Source organism: Podarcis liolepis (genome assembly GCF_965112155.1).
Source record: "Podarcis liolepis genome assembly, chromosome: 3".
Lineage (NCBI taxonomy): Eukaryota > Metazoa > Chordata > Lepidosauria > Squamata > Lacertidae > Podarcis > Podarcis liolepis.
Genome location: NC_139557.1, coordinates 2022969 through 2042994, shown reverse-complemented (window position 1 = coordinate 2042994; position 20026 = coordinate 2022969). Strand labels below are relative to the sequence as shown.

Below are 20026 nucleotides of genomic sequence, written 5' to 3'. Positions count from 1 at the left end.
TTGAGGAGGAAAATATTCAGAACATGAAAACGTTCAATGGAACAAAACTGCCCCTCCATGGCAACAAGAATGAACCAAGATGTCTGCATTGTGGCGCTTGAGGTTGCGTAGGAAAAGAATGGAGAGGAAACGTTATGCTATGAAGATCTTAACAAGCACTTCCCAAAGTGGAGAGAGATTGGCACATGCACAAATTAGCCTAGGGGCCAGGAAAGCGGTACAAAGTCAGATAGCATTTTGTGAAACATATGGCTAGCTTGCTAGATGGTTTTATTTCCCAGCTACAGCTTTCAGCTTCATCCAGTGAGGAAGATGCCACATAGAGCAGCATATATTGGAATATAGGAATTGGTTCCATACCATGAATTATATGTAAAATATATATTTTCAAACATAAGACAAAACATAGAATTATAGAGTTGGAAGGGACCCCAAGGGTCATCTAGTCCAACCCCCTGCAATGCAGGCAACTCAGCTAAAGCATCCACAACAGATGGCCCTATCCCAAATTCTCTGACAATTTTGGTTAATAGGCAAACAAATACGGTATCGCATCTATCGTAAGACAGGTGAAATCCCTGATTTTTACACAACAAGCAGACAGCCAACATACAGAGTGGTCAACATTTGCATGCCTAATATTTATTTTACATTTAACACTGGGAAATTTTGGAACAAGAGGGTGACAGATTAAAATTGCAGAGCTTTGAAAAATTAAAAAACAGAGTGTGAGACTGGCTCCATTATTATCAAATAATGGAGGCATATAATTTGGACAAAAAATTAGGCTTCCAGGTAGAAAAATCAAAATTGGAAACAGAATTGTTAGACCCTAAAGTTAAGAATTTGTCAAGAATGTATAACTTGCTGTTGAAATGGAATACTCAAGATGAAACGGTGAAATCTGCTATGATTAAATGGGCACAAGATGTTGGACATAATATTATGATGGCTGACTGGGAACAGTTATGGACCACTGGTATGAAGTTTACGGCATGTAATGCCTTAAAAGAGAATTTAATGAAAATGATCTATAGGTGGTACATAACACCAGTCAAGCTTGCAAAAATCTATCATCTGCCTGATAATAAATGTTGGAAATGTAATGAAACTGAAGGCACATTCTTTCACCTTTGGTGGACATGCCCAAAGATTTAGGCATTCTGGGAGATGATCTATAATGAAATGAAAAAGGTATTTAAATATACCTTCCTGAAGAAACCAGAGGCCTTTCTCCTGGGCATGGTCAGCCAATTGGTGCTAAGGAAAGATAGGATTTTTTTTATGTACGCCACAACAGCAGCAAGAATACTTATCGCAAAGTACTGGAAGACACAAGATCTACCCACCCGGGAAGAATGGCAGATGAAGCTGATGGACTACATGGAACTGGCGAAAATGACTGGCAGAATCCGAGACCAGGGAGAAGAGTTAGTGGAAGAAGATTGGAAAAAATGTAAAGTATATTTACAAAAACATTGCAAAATTAATGAATGTTAGAAGGATGCTGGAATGAAGTTATATGGTTTTAGTGGAAATGTAATAAAGAATTAAGTAAAAGCTGATTGATAATGGGCCAAAATGAAAAAATTAAGGTTAGACTGTTAAGATAAATTATAGAACAAAAATTGAGAAAGATGGAAAGAATTTGCTGAAACAATTAATTGAACTAGAATACAAAGAAGGGAGGTGTGAGGAGGTCGATGAAACAAGCAGATGAAAGGTAAAGATAGGGAATATTGGATCTGTGCTTTAGTGTTATTGTTTCTCTTTGTTGTATTGTTTTTCTGTGTTTTTCTTTTTATGTATTGTAATGTATGTCCTGTTAAATTTTTTGTTGTCTTTTTTTGTAATTTCTAAACCTTTAATAAATATCATTTTTAAAAAAATACATTTAACACTGTCAAAACTCGGTGAGTGTAACACTCTGAACATTTCTGGGAACATAAACTGCTGCTTCTAAAACAAGTAGTATGCATATCAAGCTTTTAAGATGTATTTATTTATTTGCAAAGTTACATTTGGTATTGGGATCCCACTAAAATTGTCTCTTGGTAGAAAGCTTTGATCAGATGGTATTTACACTTTTTAGGGTTATGTTAAGTGCTATTTTTGAATTGGGAACAAATCTGGGTTTGTTTGCTATTTTGCCTTTTCCTGCAACTTGCCTGGAACATCTGCTTAATTAAAATATTAATTTCTGGCCAAGGCACCTTCCAAATGGAATGCACTCCCCATTCTCTGAACACTGATGTGAGTCCATTAGTTGCCGTGTAAATGGGGGCTGTAGGTGAAGGATCCTGCTAGACATCAAGGAGCTGGGCTATGTAAACCTAACCTTCCACGTACAGGAAAAATGTCCAGAATTTACCTCCATTCTCTCTAGTTTTACATCATCAATCTCATCATCTTCCAACAAGCCCAACAGCTCTCCAGTCTGATCAATAGAGATAAGAAAATCTTGAGCAATTTTCTGACGTTTATTGGTGCTGCTGCTACTGAGTCTGTCTGAAAGAAATTGAAGGGGGAAACAAACAATTTGATTTGACCCTGGTGTTATCATTGACGAAATACATAATATATATGAAAAGATAACACCCAGGCACTGAAGAAATGTGAAGTTCTAAGACTCATTGTTTCTAATATGGTCTCCAATTTCTCAGGAATCATTCATCTTGCTTATGGCCGATTCAAATTTGGTGCAATGTTGTTCACTATATCATGCTCAACATCATAATATGGCATACCATAACGGCTAATGACATGACAGTCTCTTCACCCCTTTCTGGCATAGATCCATGTCAAACTTACTTTGAGGTATGTCCTTCATGTAATCTACCACAATATCCCAACAAGCCTCAGTTTTAAGGAGGACTCAGGAAACATAATACAGACATACCTTGGAAGTCAAACTGAATTCACTCCAGAAGTCCGTTCGACTTCCAAAACGTTCGGAAACCAAGGCACGGCTTCCGATTGGCTGCAGGAAGCTCCTGCACTCAATTGGAAGCCGTGGAAGCAGCGTTGGACGTTCAGCTTCCAAAAGAATGTTCACAAACCGGAACAATCACTTCTGGGTTTGTGGTGTTTGGGAGCCAAAACGTCCGAGTACCAAGGCGTTCAGGATCCAAGGTACGACTGTAAAACCAATCACATGAATCATATAGATCTCAAATGTGAAATGGGTGTGGTAGAAGTCACTTTCACCTGACAGGATGGCAGTGTATATGACTACTTGATTGACAAAAATTAATATTATTAGGCTGGAACCCAATACATGGGATTATGTCCAGGCATTCATAGTTCTTTGTGTGTAAGTTCCATTAAACTTGTCCAAGTGTCAAGGGAATGCCTGCCATTTCCAGCAGCAACCTCTCCCGTGGCTCTCCTTTCTCACATCTCGCTACTCCTCCACCATCATCGCTCTGCTGCTGTCCTTCCTCGCGTGTATCTGCATCAGTCCTAGTCTCCTTCCATCTGCACTGTCTTCCAACACCCCCATTTTTTAATTTTTAAGGAGGTTCCTGAGTTCCAGTCAGGCTGGGATTCACATTTATGAAATTTCATCTCTAATCTCAGATAAAGTGTTGCTGATTATGGTTACTTAGTGGTGAAAGAAGTGCATTCCATACATTCCCAGAAACACCTTAGCTATTTTCACATTTTCAAAACATAGTATTTAAGCAAGAAGATGAGCAATGCTGCTTCCGCCAAAACACAACTATTTATGGGACAGAAAAGCCTCTATAGCTTTACCTCAGACAACCACAGACATTGTCTGGCCTTGGTCAAATCTCTTTCTGTCAGCCTCAGTTCTAAGTCTGCACTTGGGAATTATAAGTAACATGCATGCTGTCTTTAAAGATTTTCTGCCATGGCCTGATCATCTAGCCGCAAACAAGTCATTTCTCTCCTCCCTGTTAAGGGGGGGGGGGCAAAGGGATTGGGGTGGGGTGGAGGGGGGTGAGACAAATATGAAGAGCTGAGTTGCGCTTCAAGCATCACCACTTTTGGGAAGACACCAGCTGCCACTGCCCATAGAGAAGGGAGAGGAGAAAGTTTTTTCAGTCCACTGCCGGTGTACAATTTAAAACACCTCCAAGCTATATATCAGAATTAAGTGATTTTAGATTATGGTTGCTTCATAAAATATGTCAGATTCTTTGATAATAAATTAACAAAATGCCTATTCAAATTAATTTTGAAGCCAACCACCTTCCCCCTTCCACTTGGAGGCTGCCACACGTAAATTACACATGCTGAAATCAATTAAGCCTTTTAATCAGCACCAGTTCCTTAGCTCAACACAGCTCTTGACATTAAACAGATCTACTTATCATTTGGTTGCTGGACTGCCATACTGCACTTTTATAAATAATTTGAAAGGAAAAACACAAGGCTAAATGGAGTTCCCAAGTAAGTAAATATTTTTGGGTATCCATTTAGTATACAGTGGTGCCCCACAAGATGAATGCCTCGCAAGACGAAAAACTCGCTAGACGAAAGGGTTTTCCGTTTTTGCGTTGCTTCGCTAGACGAATGGGCTTGCTTTGCAAGATGAAAACGTCTTGCGCTTTTTTTTTTAAAGCCGCTTGATGAGTCGCAGTTGCGACGGACCGTGCTTCGCAAGACGAAAAGACTCGCGGAACGAATTCTTTTCGTCTTGCGAGGCACCACTGTATACAGTTTGTATGCTGAATACTCCCCAAAGAAATACATTTATTTATTTATTTATTTAAAATATATTTTTATTAAATATTTCTTGGTTTACAAAAGTATGTGCAATGTCTCTTTTTCAAGTTGCGCTTTCTGCAGATCAGTTTCATTTGTTGAGACATTAGTGTTACATTAGGAAGAAAAGGGGGAATGGTGAGAGGGGTGGGGTCGGGGGGGTAATGCTTCTATTCTACTTAGCATATGTCTGGGGTTTTGTCTCAGAATCACTTGTGTGGGTTCTCTTTACTATTTGCTTGTCTTCCTTCGGTGGTGAGAGAGGTTGGGGTTGGCCTAGGGTGTGGTTGTTTGTGATTGGCTGTGGTGAACTTTCTTTTTGTGTGTGAGTGGGGTGTGTTTGGATCAGGTTAGCCAGATTGATTTGTACGCTGTTGGTGGATTCTTGTCACTGTCTTGTTGGGCTGTGTATGTGATGAAGGGTAACCATACCAGGGTGAAGGCGTCTTCTTCTGTTTGTCCCCATGTCAGTTTTAGTTTGTTGGTTAGTTTTTCTAATAAGGCTGTTTGATACCATTGGTCTATGCTTACTCCTGACAGGTCTCTCCAGCGCCTGGCTATGATGTTTCTGACTGCTGAGAGTAGGTGGGTTATGAGTTCTTTGTGTTGTGAGTGGCATTATTGTCTTGGAAGATGTTTAGTAGGGCCAGTTCTAGAGTGACTTCTAATATTTGCTTAGTTATTTTGCATATTTCTTGTATGATTGATGTCCAGAAGAGTTGGATTTTAGGACATTCCCACCATATGTGGAGGTACATGCCTGTGGAGGTGCATCCTCTCCAGCGTTTTGGTGAGGTTCCTGGGTGTATTAGCATTAGTTCCTGTGGTGTTAGGTACCACCTGTAAGTGAGTTTCAGAGTGAGTTCTTTTCTTTTTGCTGATATGGATTTAAAGGGAGTTTTAGACCAGAAACACAATTTATTTACAAGTTTACCTACCTTCAAGAAGATCATCTTCTTCAATGCCTTTGACAACTTTAGATTTGTAGTCTCGGAAAAACATATATTTAAGTAGCCTTCTAAGCTTTTTCTAGGGAGAAAGAAGAGTGCTAATTACAATGGATACAAACACTGCCTGCCAGAGTAAGAAACATAGCTCCAACTGAGAGACACAGCCGCTACCTTAGAACACATACACAAAATTACAAACACACTCATTGATAATCAAAGTTGGAGGGTGCACAGAAAGGTGTCATTAGGTTGCCAGTGCCGAAGTCTGTTGGCTTCAGTGTTCCTGGTGTACTTCAAAAGTGGAAGATCTATTAATAAGCAGGATTTAGAGAATAGCGTGCTTTTGAAAAGAAAATTACCTGTAATTTTTGGTTTAGAAAAAAAAATTACATGCACTTGCACAAGTCCTCTGTTTAACTTAAGTACATTCACCTAGTATTTTCACATGGCAAATCTGCCAACCAGTTCATTGACAAACTATATGCGACAATGATCATGTCATTAAAAAGCACACTGTGGTCATTCATTTAACAGTAGGAGTGGTAAGGGATTTTCATTGGGACTGTAGCACATTGGAGAAGGCTTAACCCTTCATTCTCCAGCCACATTCCATATTAAAATGGCAGTGTGTGTGTGTGTGTGTGTGTGTGTGTGAACAGGGTTCTCCAGAAAGCTCAAACTCCCACCACCACTATGTGCTGCTATATTGATTAAAATCAGGACCTCTACTTCTACTAGCACATTTGTAAATTAACTGACATTCTCCCAAATTTGTTTTCATGTGCTGCTTGCCCCAGGTCCTACTCAAGGCACCAAACAATTGTGTCTCATAATTTTGATTAAAATAGGCTCCAGAATTGCATAAATGAACACATCTGAGCACCTTTTATGCACTGGGGGGGGGGGGGGAGATATAATCTTCCAACTGGGATAGCTCAGATGGTAGAATATAAGGCTCTTAATCTCAGGGTCGTGGGTTCCAGCCCCACGTTGGGCAAAAGATCCCTGCATTGCAGGGGGTTGGACTAGATGACCCTTGGGGTTCCTTCCAAAACTAATGTTCTCTAATTCTCTGATCTGTTTTGCATGCTTAAAGCAAGATCTGGACTATTTAGGAACTGTAAATGGGAAAGTATTGATGTCAAGAAGCTGAAGAATCGAGGATGCTTTAAACTCTTGGCAGATCAGAAAGGACTAACTGGGCTGTGCAGCTAGGTGCTTTCCCACAAAGAAATAATTTATCTGGATGGAATTACATGTCATTTGTACAATATGAAACAAATGTACAATATGAAGCGAGATGCAGAATAATTAGTTATAATAAAATTCTGTCTATAAATACTTTATTTAAAACATGGTAGCCATATCTTTTAACAGAATATTTTTTCCAACCATTATTTTAATAGTTGCATTTAATAACTGTACCTTATCTTTGCGCATCAAAAAAATAAGATCTTCTGCAGAGATTACTCTTGCTCCTCTCATTTGAGAAACTTCAGAGGCTTGTTGTAACTGTAAACAAACAGGCAGGACAAGAAGAGTTATAACAGCACTAGCATTTGTTTGAAGGTGCTTACTGAAATTCATTAGACATAAAATATAGCCATATACAGAAATTATGGCTTGGGGAGACCTCAAAATTCCAGGCCAAAGCATGATTCCTCAGTAACAAAATAAAACACCAGCTAAATTACAAACTCCTTCTTCGTTATCTGTTTGGGATTTTCTGATTTGCTAGCTGCTATTGCAACATTTCATTTTGGGTCTTCACCTCAAGGAAAATTCATGGTATCCTACAAGCAATCATAGTGTGTGAAACATCCTGTAACATGGAAGGGAAGAATCTAGCTTTTGCATCAATGGGGCAAAAAAAAAAAAGAAAAAGAGAAATGTAATGTTTATAGAATACCCACAAATACACTACTGCAACCCAATGCTAATTTTCCTTCCTCTCTCTTTCTCTTTCTCTCTCTCTCATTCTCTCTCTCTCTCTCTCTCTCTCTCTCTCTCTCTCTCTCACACACACACACACACACACTCACATTTAAAAAAAATTCAAAGGATACCCTCTTTGAGTGCTGAGGCTAAGAACCCTCCATTGTGGCACAAGGTCGTTGTTGGCATCTATCTTTCTCAAGAGACAATGGAGTGCTTTTCTGGGGGTTATGTCAAACCACTGTGTTAGCAGCACCAGTGAATTTCCCGAGGCTCAAGCCCGGGCAGTGTGTCTGGAGATATTGGGCTGCCTGGACACCAAGGCTCCCCTCTTGGCCTCTCTGATGTGGTCCAAAGCAAAGCGGAGCAGAACGTTTGCCACCAGCTTGGCTGCAGAGTTGACACATCTAAAACACTTCTATATGCCAAGAGTAAGTTGGTAAGGTTCAATCCTGCTTCTTTTTGTCCAGGCAATGCTCATTCCCCAATGGCTTCTTTCCTGTAAGGACACTCTCTCTCTCTCTCTCTCTCTCTCTCTCTCTCTCTCTCTCTCTCTCTCTCACCGTGTGTGTGTGTGTGTGTGTGTGTGTGGATTTAGGAAGATGAAAGATGCAAAATGAACAATGGGTGCTGGTGCAGACTTAATTTTTGGAAAGCCTAAGCTATGTTAAAATTTACTTTCATATCTGTAAGATGAAACAATAAATAGAAATAATTTCACACACACAGACATATATCTTACCTTTCACAAAATGCACCTGAAAACAATTTTAAGAAATTCTAACCTTCATATGCCAATGGTTTTACTCTAGTAGTGGCTGAATAAGTATATTATTAATCTAAGATCTCATGCTGGTATGACTTGAAATAGGCCTATTCAGAAGTTAAAAAGATCAACAAAAACAGTAGCTGTTTCTAATATGGAAGTGGGGTGGGGGCAAGCTTTCAGTTTTGGCAAGTTTTCAGCAGGAAAAAGATTCAGTCAATAAATCATAATACTGGACTGCTTTATTCCCCCCCCCCCAGTCTAATCACATGCACACAAAATGTGGACTGTATCTGGTATGCACAACACAAAACATACTGCACACAAAAAATTCACATTATTTCCTTTGAAATGCTCAGGAGGCCTTTGCAGCTCCAAAGACAAGAGAACTTTCAGGAATTCAGAAGTCACAGTAACATAATCTTCCTTGAAACTGAACTGGAAAGTATAAGAATGTGAAAAATGATAGTTCTCTTTCTTTGGCACAGAAAAGTGGCTTCTTATTCTGATTAGTTTAAGGATACACAAGGTACTTAAATTTCCAGCATAAAGTATAGAAAAGCTGGGTAAAATTATAATACAAAGAACAGGATGAATACCTCATTGGTGTAATTTGGATGAACCCAGAGGACTTACATCCAGCATGCATTTACTCAATAAGCGCTTAGAAAATTGATGTTAGTATGCTGATAATACAACACATCTTTTTCAAATTTCGCACAGATCTACAGAAGCCTTCAAACGAAACAGATAATATAAAGCTCTGTTGGATAGAAGGTAACACAATTTCAATACACTAAGGCCACAACACAATACATAGTAGGGTGTGCTTATGCCCACTATTTTAGTACACCTGTGTGTATCTGTGGCCACAGGGTGCCAAGCAACACCACTGTGATTTAGCCACTTAATACCATTAGACAAGGGCTGCAGGCAGAGCTACATGCCTTCCATGTTTTATGTGTAAAATCCAGCTTCCTACAGATGCACAGGCAGATGACTGAGAAGGGGCTTCTCAGTGTGTGTGATATCAGGATGGGGCCATTTGTTGGCCTACATGGGAATGCTTGACGAGGTACTCTATATATGGTACTCTTAATATTTTTAAAAATTGTATCACCAGTTTCTTGAAAACATGAATTAAAGGGGCCTAATTCTGGTGAAAGTGAAATTATTGGTGAAAACAGCACGTCACAGTAGTTAGAAAATGGAATGCCTGTGTTTTGGGGCCCATGGGCCAATTTGGAAACAGCTGGTTAATACAGTGGTACCTCTGGATGCAAACGGGATCCATTCCGGAGTCCCGTTCGCATCCTGAAGCGAACGCAACCCACGTCCACGCGTCTGCGGATCGCGTTTCGCCGCTTCCGCGCATGACGTCATTTTGACCATCTGCGCATTCGCCGAAACCTGGAAGTAGCACGCAATCCGAAAATACTCACCCCGAAGCTACTTTAACTCGAAGTATGACTGTACCATGGCCAACTAGATGCCTGTGGGAAACCAGCACGCAGGTTTCCGACCTCCTATTTCCCACCACTTTAGAGCACATGTGGGAAACCTGTGGCCCTCCAGATGTTCTTCAGCTCCCATCAGCCCCAACGGTCAGGGATGATAAGAGTTGTAGCCCAACATCTGGTAGATCCGGACCCACTCAGAGTTCCAGAGTGGCCCATACAACTTCCAATTCATGAGGCCCCTTGTCATAATAAAATAATTGCCAACATATACCAGTATCTATATCAGTTAACAAATAAATTATGTATTTTAACAATCACACTTCTTAATTGCTTACTGTTGCAGCTCCAGCCTGAGAGACTGGACCAAAATTTGCAGAATGCTCATAAAAAGAAGAATTTGTGAAACTTATGAAATTCCAAAGCCACCCCCTTCCCTCAACTGGTCATGGGGTGGGACACAGCCTTGACTTAGAACAAGGAGAAATACAGTGGTACCTTGGGTTAAGTACTTAATTCGTTCCGGAAGTCCGTACTTAACCTGAAACTGTTCTTAACCTGAAGCACCACTTTAGCTAACGGGGCCTCCTGCTGCTGCCGCGCCGCTGGAGCACAATTTCTGTTCTCATCCTGAAGCAAAGTTCTTAACCTGAAGCACTATTTCTGGGTGAGTGGAGTCTGTAACCTGAAGTGTATGTAGCCTGAAGCGTATGTAACCCAAGGTACCACTGTAGTAACATTTACATTGTGAAAGGATGGTGAGAAAAAACAAAGGAACTTGCTGAACGGTGTTTCCTCTTTACTGCAACCGCAAAAAATATGTAATGAAATCTATTATGCAATTACACTGGATCAAACAACAGGAAAGGAAAGGAATACTAAAGCCAAAGCAACCCCATAAGAATAAATTATTGCACTACTTTTAGTTCAGGTTCTAACATATGAAATAAAATTGTCCAAGCAACTTAGGATCAAACTATCAAGAAGCTAGTTCAGATGTCTTTTTCAATAAGCAGGATACATACAACTTTCATTTTAAAAGTTCATCAAGCTAATTCCCAAGAGTGAAATATAAGACACATCGCTACCTTGAGGCCCTTCATTATTTTAATACAGAACCACAAAAAAACCCTGTGCCTCAGTGTTGTTACACACTAGCTTTTAAATTCATTTTCCCTGTTCAACTTCCACAGAGAAGTCTGCGTGTTTTTAGCCTATGAAACCTAGTCCCATCACATGTGGATATCTGCAAAGGAACCCCAGCATGGGAGCAACTTCTTTTGCCTATGCATGGACTCCATGTGCTCCGTAGCACCATGCAACTGTGTGTCCTCTTGCATGTGCAGCTGCTTACATGTTGGAGTTCCTTGGCAGAGGCTTCCTTGCCAGAACTACGCCTGAGGAAAGAGTGCCAGAGGCAGCGCTAGCAGTTCAGCCCTACTCCAGTCTCACCACGTGAGCGCACTGCATGTGAATTAAAACAAGAACACAATTTAATGAGCTCCTGATGGGCCACCGTACATGTGGGTTTCCCTTGGGAGGGCTTGCAAGTTTTTCACATTTGCCTTTCACCAAAAATATGATTGGCTTAACAGTATTGTAATGGTCAATCTCGGTAATCATGGAAGTTACAGTTGAACAACAACTAGAAGGCCTCAGGCTCCCCATCTCTGCCCTAAAATCTCCTCCTTCAGCTTGGAGAGGGGGGTGCACTATTTTGTGCCTCTAACTTTCACAAGGATTCAGAAGTCTTTCAGGAAATGTTAGCATCTTTGATTGAAGTAATAACCTGCTCAGGTGTTCTGTGTTCTAATTTGCTTAAGAACATTACCTGGTGTGTGAAAATCAGCACTTTGGGAAATGGGCAACCTTTGATGATATAGTATAGCCTTATTTTGGACTGGCACGAGGCAGCATGACCACAATGAAATAACAGGGTAGGCTCTTGGTCAACAGGCTTCCCCAAAACATTCACTCTCTTCAGGGACTTCTAAAGGGCACACTTGTGAAGAACTATAAATTGATTGATTTATTTAGTCAATCAATAATTAATTAATTATAAGAGGGGAAACGAGATATGGTAGGTGAGAGCAATATTTCTCAAACTGTGGGTGAGGGATGGGATCCCTAGCAGGCCTCAGCACTGCAGCCTACGAAGGAGGTCCTACTGTAGCTTTTGGTTGAACAGACCCCATCAGCAACAGCTCCAAATGGAGTCGCAGTAGTAGTAAACAACAACAACAAAGAAGGAAGCTGTTGTGGGAGGAGGAAGTGAATGTAAAAGGAGCAGGAAGGTTGGATGGGGGGGGAATGGCAGTTGGGGGATGGGCATGGGAATGCAACTTAAGGAGGAGGAGAAATAATAGATGAGTGAAAATACTTTTGAGAGGCACATGGGGAAAATCAGCAAATTCTGCCTAAAATGTCCTGGTGCCTCCAGAGCCAATATCTGTATGTAGGTTAATTTTCCAAAGAAGAAAATGATGTCAGTAATGCTAGCTGCTAGGGAGGTGTTGGAGTGAGTTCCTGAACCTCTTTTTCTAGAAAAATAGCATTGCATGTCATTTTGGTGAGAGAATGCAACACCCCTTCTCGTTCTCTTAGGATTTCAACTGAGACATGAAAAGGCAGTACTGAGGAAAATGGAGCAGCAAAAGCAATAGGGCAACGTGGGGCCTTTAAAGGTAAAACAAACAACAAAGGCCAGCACTTAGAATTAATCACAATTGAAAAAACAATGATTACAAAAGTCGATGGTATTGGTGTTCTCTGTTCAGTCTGCCTGCTCCACTTAATGCCCACCTAAGTCATATTCTGGGAACAAGCACAACTTCCAAGCTGTGTTCAGTTCAGAAAATGCATCATAATAATCTCACCTCAAAGTAATTAGGAAATGAGTGCCTGAGGAGAGTATTATTATCTCATTTCTTGAAGAAAGGGAGAAGATGGCACCCCAGCAGAAGGTGTTCAAAGGTCCTCCTGGCTACCGTCTGTTTCTGGCCCACCCAGAAGGAAGGTGAGACCCAGGAGTCTCCCAAATCCATAAGCCTGATATGGGGGGGGGAGGGGGGAGTGCACTGTGCATTGCATATTGGGTCATTTTACAGCAGGCAACTACTGTGCACTGGAGCCAGTCGCTCCCATTCAGAGGTTCTGGCGCTGCCTGCTTGCCTACCATACTGATCCGTTGGCTGCAGGGCGACAGGCCCTAAGCAGCAGAAGCAAGGATAGGGGCAGAGCAGATTTGCCTTTGAAAGTTTAGAAATCATTGTTTTTATAGTATTCACTGCTTTTTAAAGCTGCTTCTTTGTTATTAATAAAGCTTGGAATTGATGGTGGTGACTCAAGTGGTTTGAAATGGTGACAAAAAGGTTGCTTGTCACACACAACCTTTTTGTCACCATTTCAAACCACTTGAGGGGGGGGGGAGGGAAAGAGAGGGAGAAACAACCAGCAGGGAGAGATAATTGCCAACTGCTCTCAGAAAAAGTGTTCAGCTTTTCTGCCACCATCCTTTTTGGGTGTGTTTGTTTTAGAAATCATCTTAGCAAATTGGCATGAATGCTGCATCGTGGCTTCCATTGCTCTGTATGCTTCTGTTTTGTTTTGTTTTGATTTGATTCTTTTCCAAATTGAGAAGAGTCACAACAGCCCCTAAATTGTTTTAAAGGGAGAAAGAAATTGATGCTTTTGAATTCTGGTGCTGGAGGAGACTCTTGAGAGTCCCATGGACTGCAAGAAGATCATTCTGAAGGAAATCAGCCCTGAATGCTCACTGGAAGGACAGATCGTGAAGCTGAGGCTCCAAGACTTTGGCCACCTCATGAGAAGAGAAGACTCCCTGGAAAAGACTCTGATGCTGGGAAAGATGGAGGGCACAAGGAGAAGGGGACAACAGAGGACGAGATGGTGGGACAGTGTTCTTGAAGCTACCAGCATGAGTTTGACTAAACTGCGGGAGGCAGTGGAAGACAGGAGTGCCTGGCGTTCTCTGGTCCATGGGGTCACGAAGAGTCAGACACGACTAAATGACTAAACAACAACAACAAAATTGCATGACTTAATGATGTGTCTTGAAAAAAACAGCAACAAAAAATACACACCAGTTAAGGACATCAAAAGTGAGCACTGATTTGCCTGCCTCACCCCCCCCCCCATGATAGATGGAAGAGAACATATTAAAAGATAATTCTCTGCAAGGTTGTATTTTATTTTTTTCTCCTTCCTCCCCCATACTTTGCTTAATGAGGTTACTTTCTATAAGTTTTGATAATTACCTTCTGTTGATTTCAAGAAAACATTTCATGTAATAATAATAAAAATAATAAAAAAATTGCTTTCACAGGCTTGCTGAGCAGATTGATTTTCTCTGGTGAAGCAAGTTCCAATATATAGATTTCTGGTTTGAATGTTTAGAGAATTTGTAGGTATGTAGGTACTAGTCTGGGATGCGGGCGGCGCTGTGGGTTAAACCACAGAGCCTAGGACTTGCCAATTGGAGAGTTGGCCGTTCGAATCCCCGCGACGGGTTGAGCTCCCGTTGCTTGGTCCCTGCTCCTGCCAACCTAGCAGTTCGAAAGCACGTCGAAGTGCAAGTAGATAAATAGGTACCGCTCCGGCGGGAAGGTAAACGGCGTTTCCGTGCGCTGCTCTGGTTTGCCAGAAGCGGCTTAGTCATGCTGGCCACATGACCCGGAAGCTGTACGCCGGCTCCCTTGGTCAATAAAGCGAGATGAGCGCCGCAACCCCAGAGTTGTCCATGACTGAACCTAATGGTCAGGGATCCCTTTACCTTTACTTAGGTACTAGTCCACTTCACTTAACTCAAATGGGATTGAAAGGCAGGGAAACCAAATGGCTGCTCCACAAACCAATTTAGCTGCTTTGCTTGTATTTTACAGCAGCACCCTTACTATGTCTACTCAGAAGTAAGCCCTATCGAAACCAGTGGGGCTTACTTCCAGTTAAGAGGGGATAGGATTGCATCCTTAGCCTATTGGGAATGATGCATAGCCCAGAATAATTCCACTGGAGTTCAAAGGGACTACAGTGGTACCTTGGGTTACAGAAGCTTCAGGTTACAGACTCCGCTAACCCAGAAATAGTACCTTGGGTTAAGAACTTCAGGATGAAAACAGAAATTGCGCGGCGGCAGTGAGAGGCCCCATTAGCTAAAGTTGTGCTTCAGGTTAAGAACAGTTTCAGGTTAAGAACAGACCTCCAGAACAAATTAAGTTCTTAACCCGAGGTACCACTGTACTCAATTATTTTTTTACTCTCAACTGTGTAACAACAGGATCAAAATTATACTTCTGAAATGAAGAAAGCTCTGGCTAACAAGGTCTGGGTTTTTGTGTGGAAGGGTTCTGAGAGCTATTCAGTACCAGTACTCAAAATAAATTTCTTTTATGGTTATACTGTGCAACTGCCCTGAGGTTTTTATGAAGGGTGATAAACAAATGAAACACAGGTAGCTGCCAAATTCAATGGCTTCCAAATAGAACTGGACCATTTAATAGAGAAGAAAGAAGTCAATGGCTCCTAGTCACCAGAGGCGTCACGACACCTCTGAAGATGCGCCTCGGAAGGCCTGTGCTGCTCATGCTGCTTGTGGGCAGAGAGAGCGGGCTGCCCCTGGGAGAACAGAAGGCTGGACCTGGCAGGACTGTGGTCTGATCCAGCAGGGCAAGATGAGACAGGGCAAGCACCACCACAACACATCATCTGCCAGGAGTCACAAGCCTTTGTTCTGAGATGAACATCAGCTCTTGTAAATCTCACTGACGTGGCACAAGATGTCTTGTTAACTCTTGGGTGATAGAACAGCACATTGCCTTATGAACACGCGCAAGAGATACACTATCTGTCTGGGAAAGATCATCTGCTAAATGGTGAAATAAAAAAGCCTTACTGTTCCAGGGCTTTGACATTTGCTTTTGTACCATTGCATGAATGTTCAAATTGTGTGCACATACCAGGCCTTTTATTTTAAATTACGTAGTTGGTACCGCAGAACATGCTGGGAGAAAAACCCAGCAAGATGAGATAGAACTGGCTGGAGATAAAGCTGCAGTGTGCTTATTAAGGATGAGAAATGCCCTCGGCTATTTGCTCGGTGTGGTATTTATGAGCAAGACTTGGCTTTCCTGAGAGAAAGTTTACAACAAACAGCAAAGTTAATCGTTCCCAAAGCATTTTCAGAATTTCCAAATATTTACCTCAGAGAACCATATTTGTCACTTTCTGTTCCAACAGACACATTTGAGCAATGACAGACTTTTTGTGGGCTTTGATTTATACTACTTAGTGTTTTCAAACTGAAATGGGAAATCTTGAATGTTTACTATCATGAAATAACATTAACACTGCATAAATAGGTGTCCTAGGGTATAAATTGTTGTCAGTGTGACAACAAAGTCTTCTAAGGATAATTCTCTACTTGCTCAATTAACATCAAATGGAGGAATCGTATACAGGCACACATTTTAGCCCCTTCCATTTCAATTCCCCTCCATCTGTTCCAACTACCTGATCCCACCTCCTGAAACATTCACTCTAACCCCCAAGGAGACAGAAGAAAAAGCGTGAGGGGAGAGAGAGGGACAGACAGAAGAGGAACAGGACAAAGGAGGGAATTTGGTAGTGGGGAAAGTGCATCTTTCCCTTTGAAAAATCAGCAGAGCAAAGGGATTCAGCTCAGAAGCAGATCACACCTGCTTTTTTGGTAGACAGTGATAAATAATGCCGGGTAGCAGGGCTGGGGAAACTCTTGGTCAGAGGAGACAATACTGGACAAAGTGAGAATAAAGTAGTTTAATATGTTCATATATAATGTCCTAATCACGCTAAAAATTAGAATTGGCAATTGGAGGTGTACTAAGAGCCTCTAAATGAACCATAAACAAATATTTAAACAGGAATTGCTCTAATTATATGACAGTTCCATATAATATTCCCTATAATATTTCTCACACTACATTTTAGTCAATAACACTGTGCATTTCTCTGGCAAGTCTTCATTGCTGAATTTAATAAATGCTGCATGTAAAATGTTTAATATGCTTTTATTATAATGTTTACATTTTAGTCTGCACCTAAAAATGTGCTTATTGCAGCACACTGCATGAATAAATGGACAATTATTTCTCAGAAGCATGTAAAAATATGTAGTGATGTCAGCAGTATTAAATTCTAGTGCCAAGTTAGGAAACAGCTACATTTAGTTCAACTTTAAAAAATCAATATTATACTAATTTTAATAAGAGGGGAAAGATTTACTTTATTTTTAGTTCAGACATGCAGTCATGTGCAAGGTAACGCAATACCCACTGTAAAAAAGAGGAACTATGAAAATGTTTTACAGCTGGTTTTAATCAGCTTCCTTTGTTTAACATTAGAAACTAACCTCCAGAAGACATATACAAGCTGCACATCCTACAGGTAATAGCATCCAGATGGGATGCTCTTATTGAACATCATGCTCAATATCATAAAGAATATACTGTGAAACAAGCACCTTGGCCTAGACCTTGAAGTTGACTTGCTCCTGGTAATGCTGCAGCTCTTTTCTTCACATACACAGAAAATACGCTGAAGCAAAGAGGCATTTGCCTCACACCACGTCCAAGCAGTTTTCTGCAGTGGCCCCTTTTAACTTTCCAATGATGTCCTTATTTCTCTAGTGAAACTATTGCCAATATTTGCGAGTGTCCCCTACCCACAAGCCCAAGTGCTGTGGATGTACATTGCAGCATGTTATCTTGCTCCTTTTCTGGATCCATTCCCAGCTCTTGATGGTGGATTATCTTCATCTGAAGAATGATAGGAGAAATGGCATTGCTAGGCAGCTCACCAGTTTCTGACACTCTGGGCAACTCCGTTCTTCTGCCTCGCAGGGGCTCCGGAGATCCAGGGGTCTACCATTGCCAATTGTTCTATGGGATCTGTCCTGTGGGGTTCCTCAGAGCTCCACCTTTCACCTTGTATTATTTAAAACCTATTAAACTGAAATGGAGGAGAGGCCGTTGCCTTCCTCACGTTGGAGAAGGAAGATCTGAAGCAGGGAGCCTCCTCCTCACATATCTAGGTTCCTTATGCGGTTTAGAAGCCTGGTCACGAATGATTATATATCACACAGGGAGACCAGGCTTCTTACTTGAATCTGATCTGTTCCTCTCAAATGTATGAACTGCAGGGGGACTGGGGGACAGAGATGCAGCAGAGGTGGCAGGCCTGCAAGCACGCCCCCCCCCCACAACCATAGCTGCATGGGGATGAATCAATGCTCAAGTAGGAGTCTATGTTTCTTCACTCTGATATCCCACATGCAGTGGTCCCAGCTATGCGGCAGTGCCTAGAAATTATGACAGGCTGGATAACTACTAACTTAAGTCCATTTATTTCAGTGAGTCCACTCTGTTTACAACTTAGCCAGATATTACCTAGAACTGGGGGGGGGGGGAGAGACCAACACTTGAGAATAGATTAATAAAAGCAGGCAATAAGGAATGTAAACAAAGTTTATTTGTAGCTTGGAAATTTGGAGATTCTGATTATGAGTTTTTATTACACTGGTCATCGGGAGGAGGGTGGGGGGCTGCTGGGAATAAGAATTTAGCAGAAAATCTCAGAAGCTTTTTAAAGTTTGAGCCATCATAGATTGAGAATGGAAGGGACAAAGAAAAGACAATGGAGATGTTCTGAAGCTTTTAAAATGGGGTTTCACCTCATGTACATATTTTAGCAGATACATTACATTAATTAGATACAATGTACCTTGTCTTGAGTTTCATGATGGAAGAAAGGTCAAATATACCGGTAATTGTGCTAAAATATTCTTTTAATGAACAACTTCTGACTACAATCTGTGTCCAGGGCAGCTGTTTACCAGCTCCATCTGGTACGTAGGCTGAGACCTTAACTGCCTGTGGACTGTCTCACCAGAGTGGTGCATGCTCTAGTTATCTCTCGCTTGGACTACTGCAATGTGCTCTACGTGGGGCTACCTTTGAAGGTGACTCGGAAACTACAACTAATCCAGAATGCGGCAGCTAGACTGGTGACTGGCAGCAGCCGCTGAGACCATATAACACTGGTCTAGAAAGACCTACATTGGCTCCCAGTACGTTTCCGAGAACAATTCAAAGTGCTGGTGCTGACCTTGAAAGCCCTAAACGGCCTTGGTCCTGTATATCTGAAGGAACGTCACCACCCCCATCGTTCTGCCCAGACACTGAGGTCCAGCTCCAAGGGCCTTCTGGCAGTTCCCTCGCTGGGAGAAGCCAAGTTACAGGGAACCAGGCAGAGGGCCTTCTTGGTGGTGGCGCCCGCCCTGTGGAACACCCTCCCAGCAGATGTCAAAGAGAACAACAACTACCAGACTTTTAGAAGACATCTGAAGGCAGCCCTGTTTAGGGAAGCTTTTAATGTTTGATGTATTACAGTATTTTAATATTTTTTTGGAAGCCGCCCAGATATATAATTATTATTATTACAATTTCTATGGGTTCCTTTGCTGCACATGCAGTAACTAAGCACGAGGGACACACAGTTTCCTCTTGTGGCACCACCAAGTTTATGGAACTCGCTCTCAAGGAAGGCCCACTTGGCTCCATCTCTGCTCACTTTCTAGTGAGCTATAAACACACAACTCTTTCAGGGGGAACTGGGGGTTATTGTGCTATATTTCTCAAGTTTTTTAAAAATAAAATTGGTAGGTTTATATTGAAGAGTTAAAAGCTTGGCAGCTTGATCTAGCTAGTCCCAACCCCCAAGCCTGTTATGCCTCATTCACATGTCACTAGCATTGCTCCGAAAGGTAAGTAAATAAAAAAAATACAGAGCTCCCATCGGAAAAGGGGGGGAAAGGTTTTTTTATTTACAGTTTCTTATTAATCAACAAGGAGGGCTTTGGATTCTGAGCCTTCATGGTGGAAGCTTGCTTTATGGCTGCATTGTGCAGGGAAAGGAACGAAAAGGGAGAACAATAGGAAGGGGCAGAACTTGATGGGAAACTGCAAAGTGCCTTTTCCCTATCTGCCCTGTGCTTACTGAATAAAGTTGTTTATATCCAACAGGACTAAGAGTGTTAAATTATGACTGATTTTATTTTTAGCTGTCCATGTTTACAATTCGTAGATGTAATTATTACAATGTGAATTTTCATTTTATTGGCTGCTCTGAGTATT

The 20026-nt window shown here is 41.5% G+C and overlaps 1 protein-coding gene across 6 annotated transcripts in view; it reads right to left on the bottom strand.

Annotated features, from left to right (window-relative positions):
• Positions 1 to 20026, bottom strand: part of SUPT3H (SPT3 homolog, SAGA and STAGA complex component) — a 301316-nt gene that overhangs the window by 137858 nt on the left and 143432 nt on the right. For all 6 annotated transcript variants that reach the window (XM_083495288.1, XM_083495287.1, XM_083495289.1 and 3 more), the window contains exons 4-6: positions 7107 to 7193; positions 5670 to 5760; positions 2372 to 2508 (exon numbers count right to left, since the gene is read on the bottom strand). In XM_083495288.1, the coding sequence (XP_083351414.1) occupies positions 2372 to 2508; positions 5670 to 5760; positions 7107 to 7193 (315 nt within the window). The remainder of the gene's footprint in view (positions 1 to 2371; positions 2509 to 5669; positions 5761 to 7106; positions 7194 to 20026) is intronic.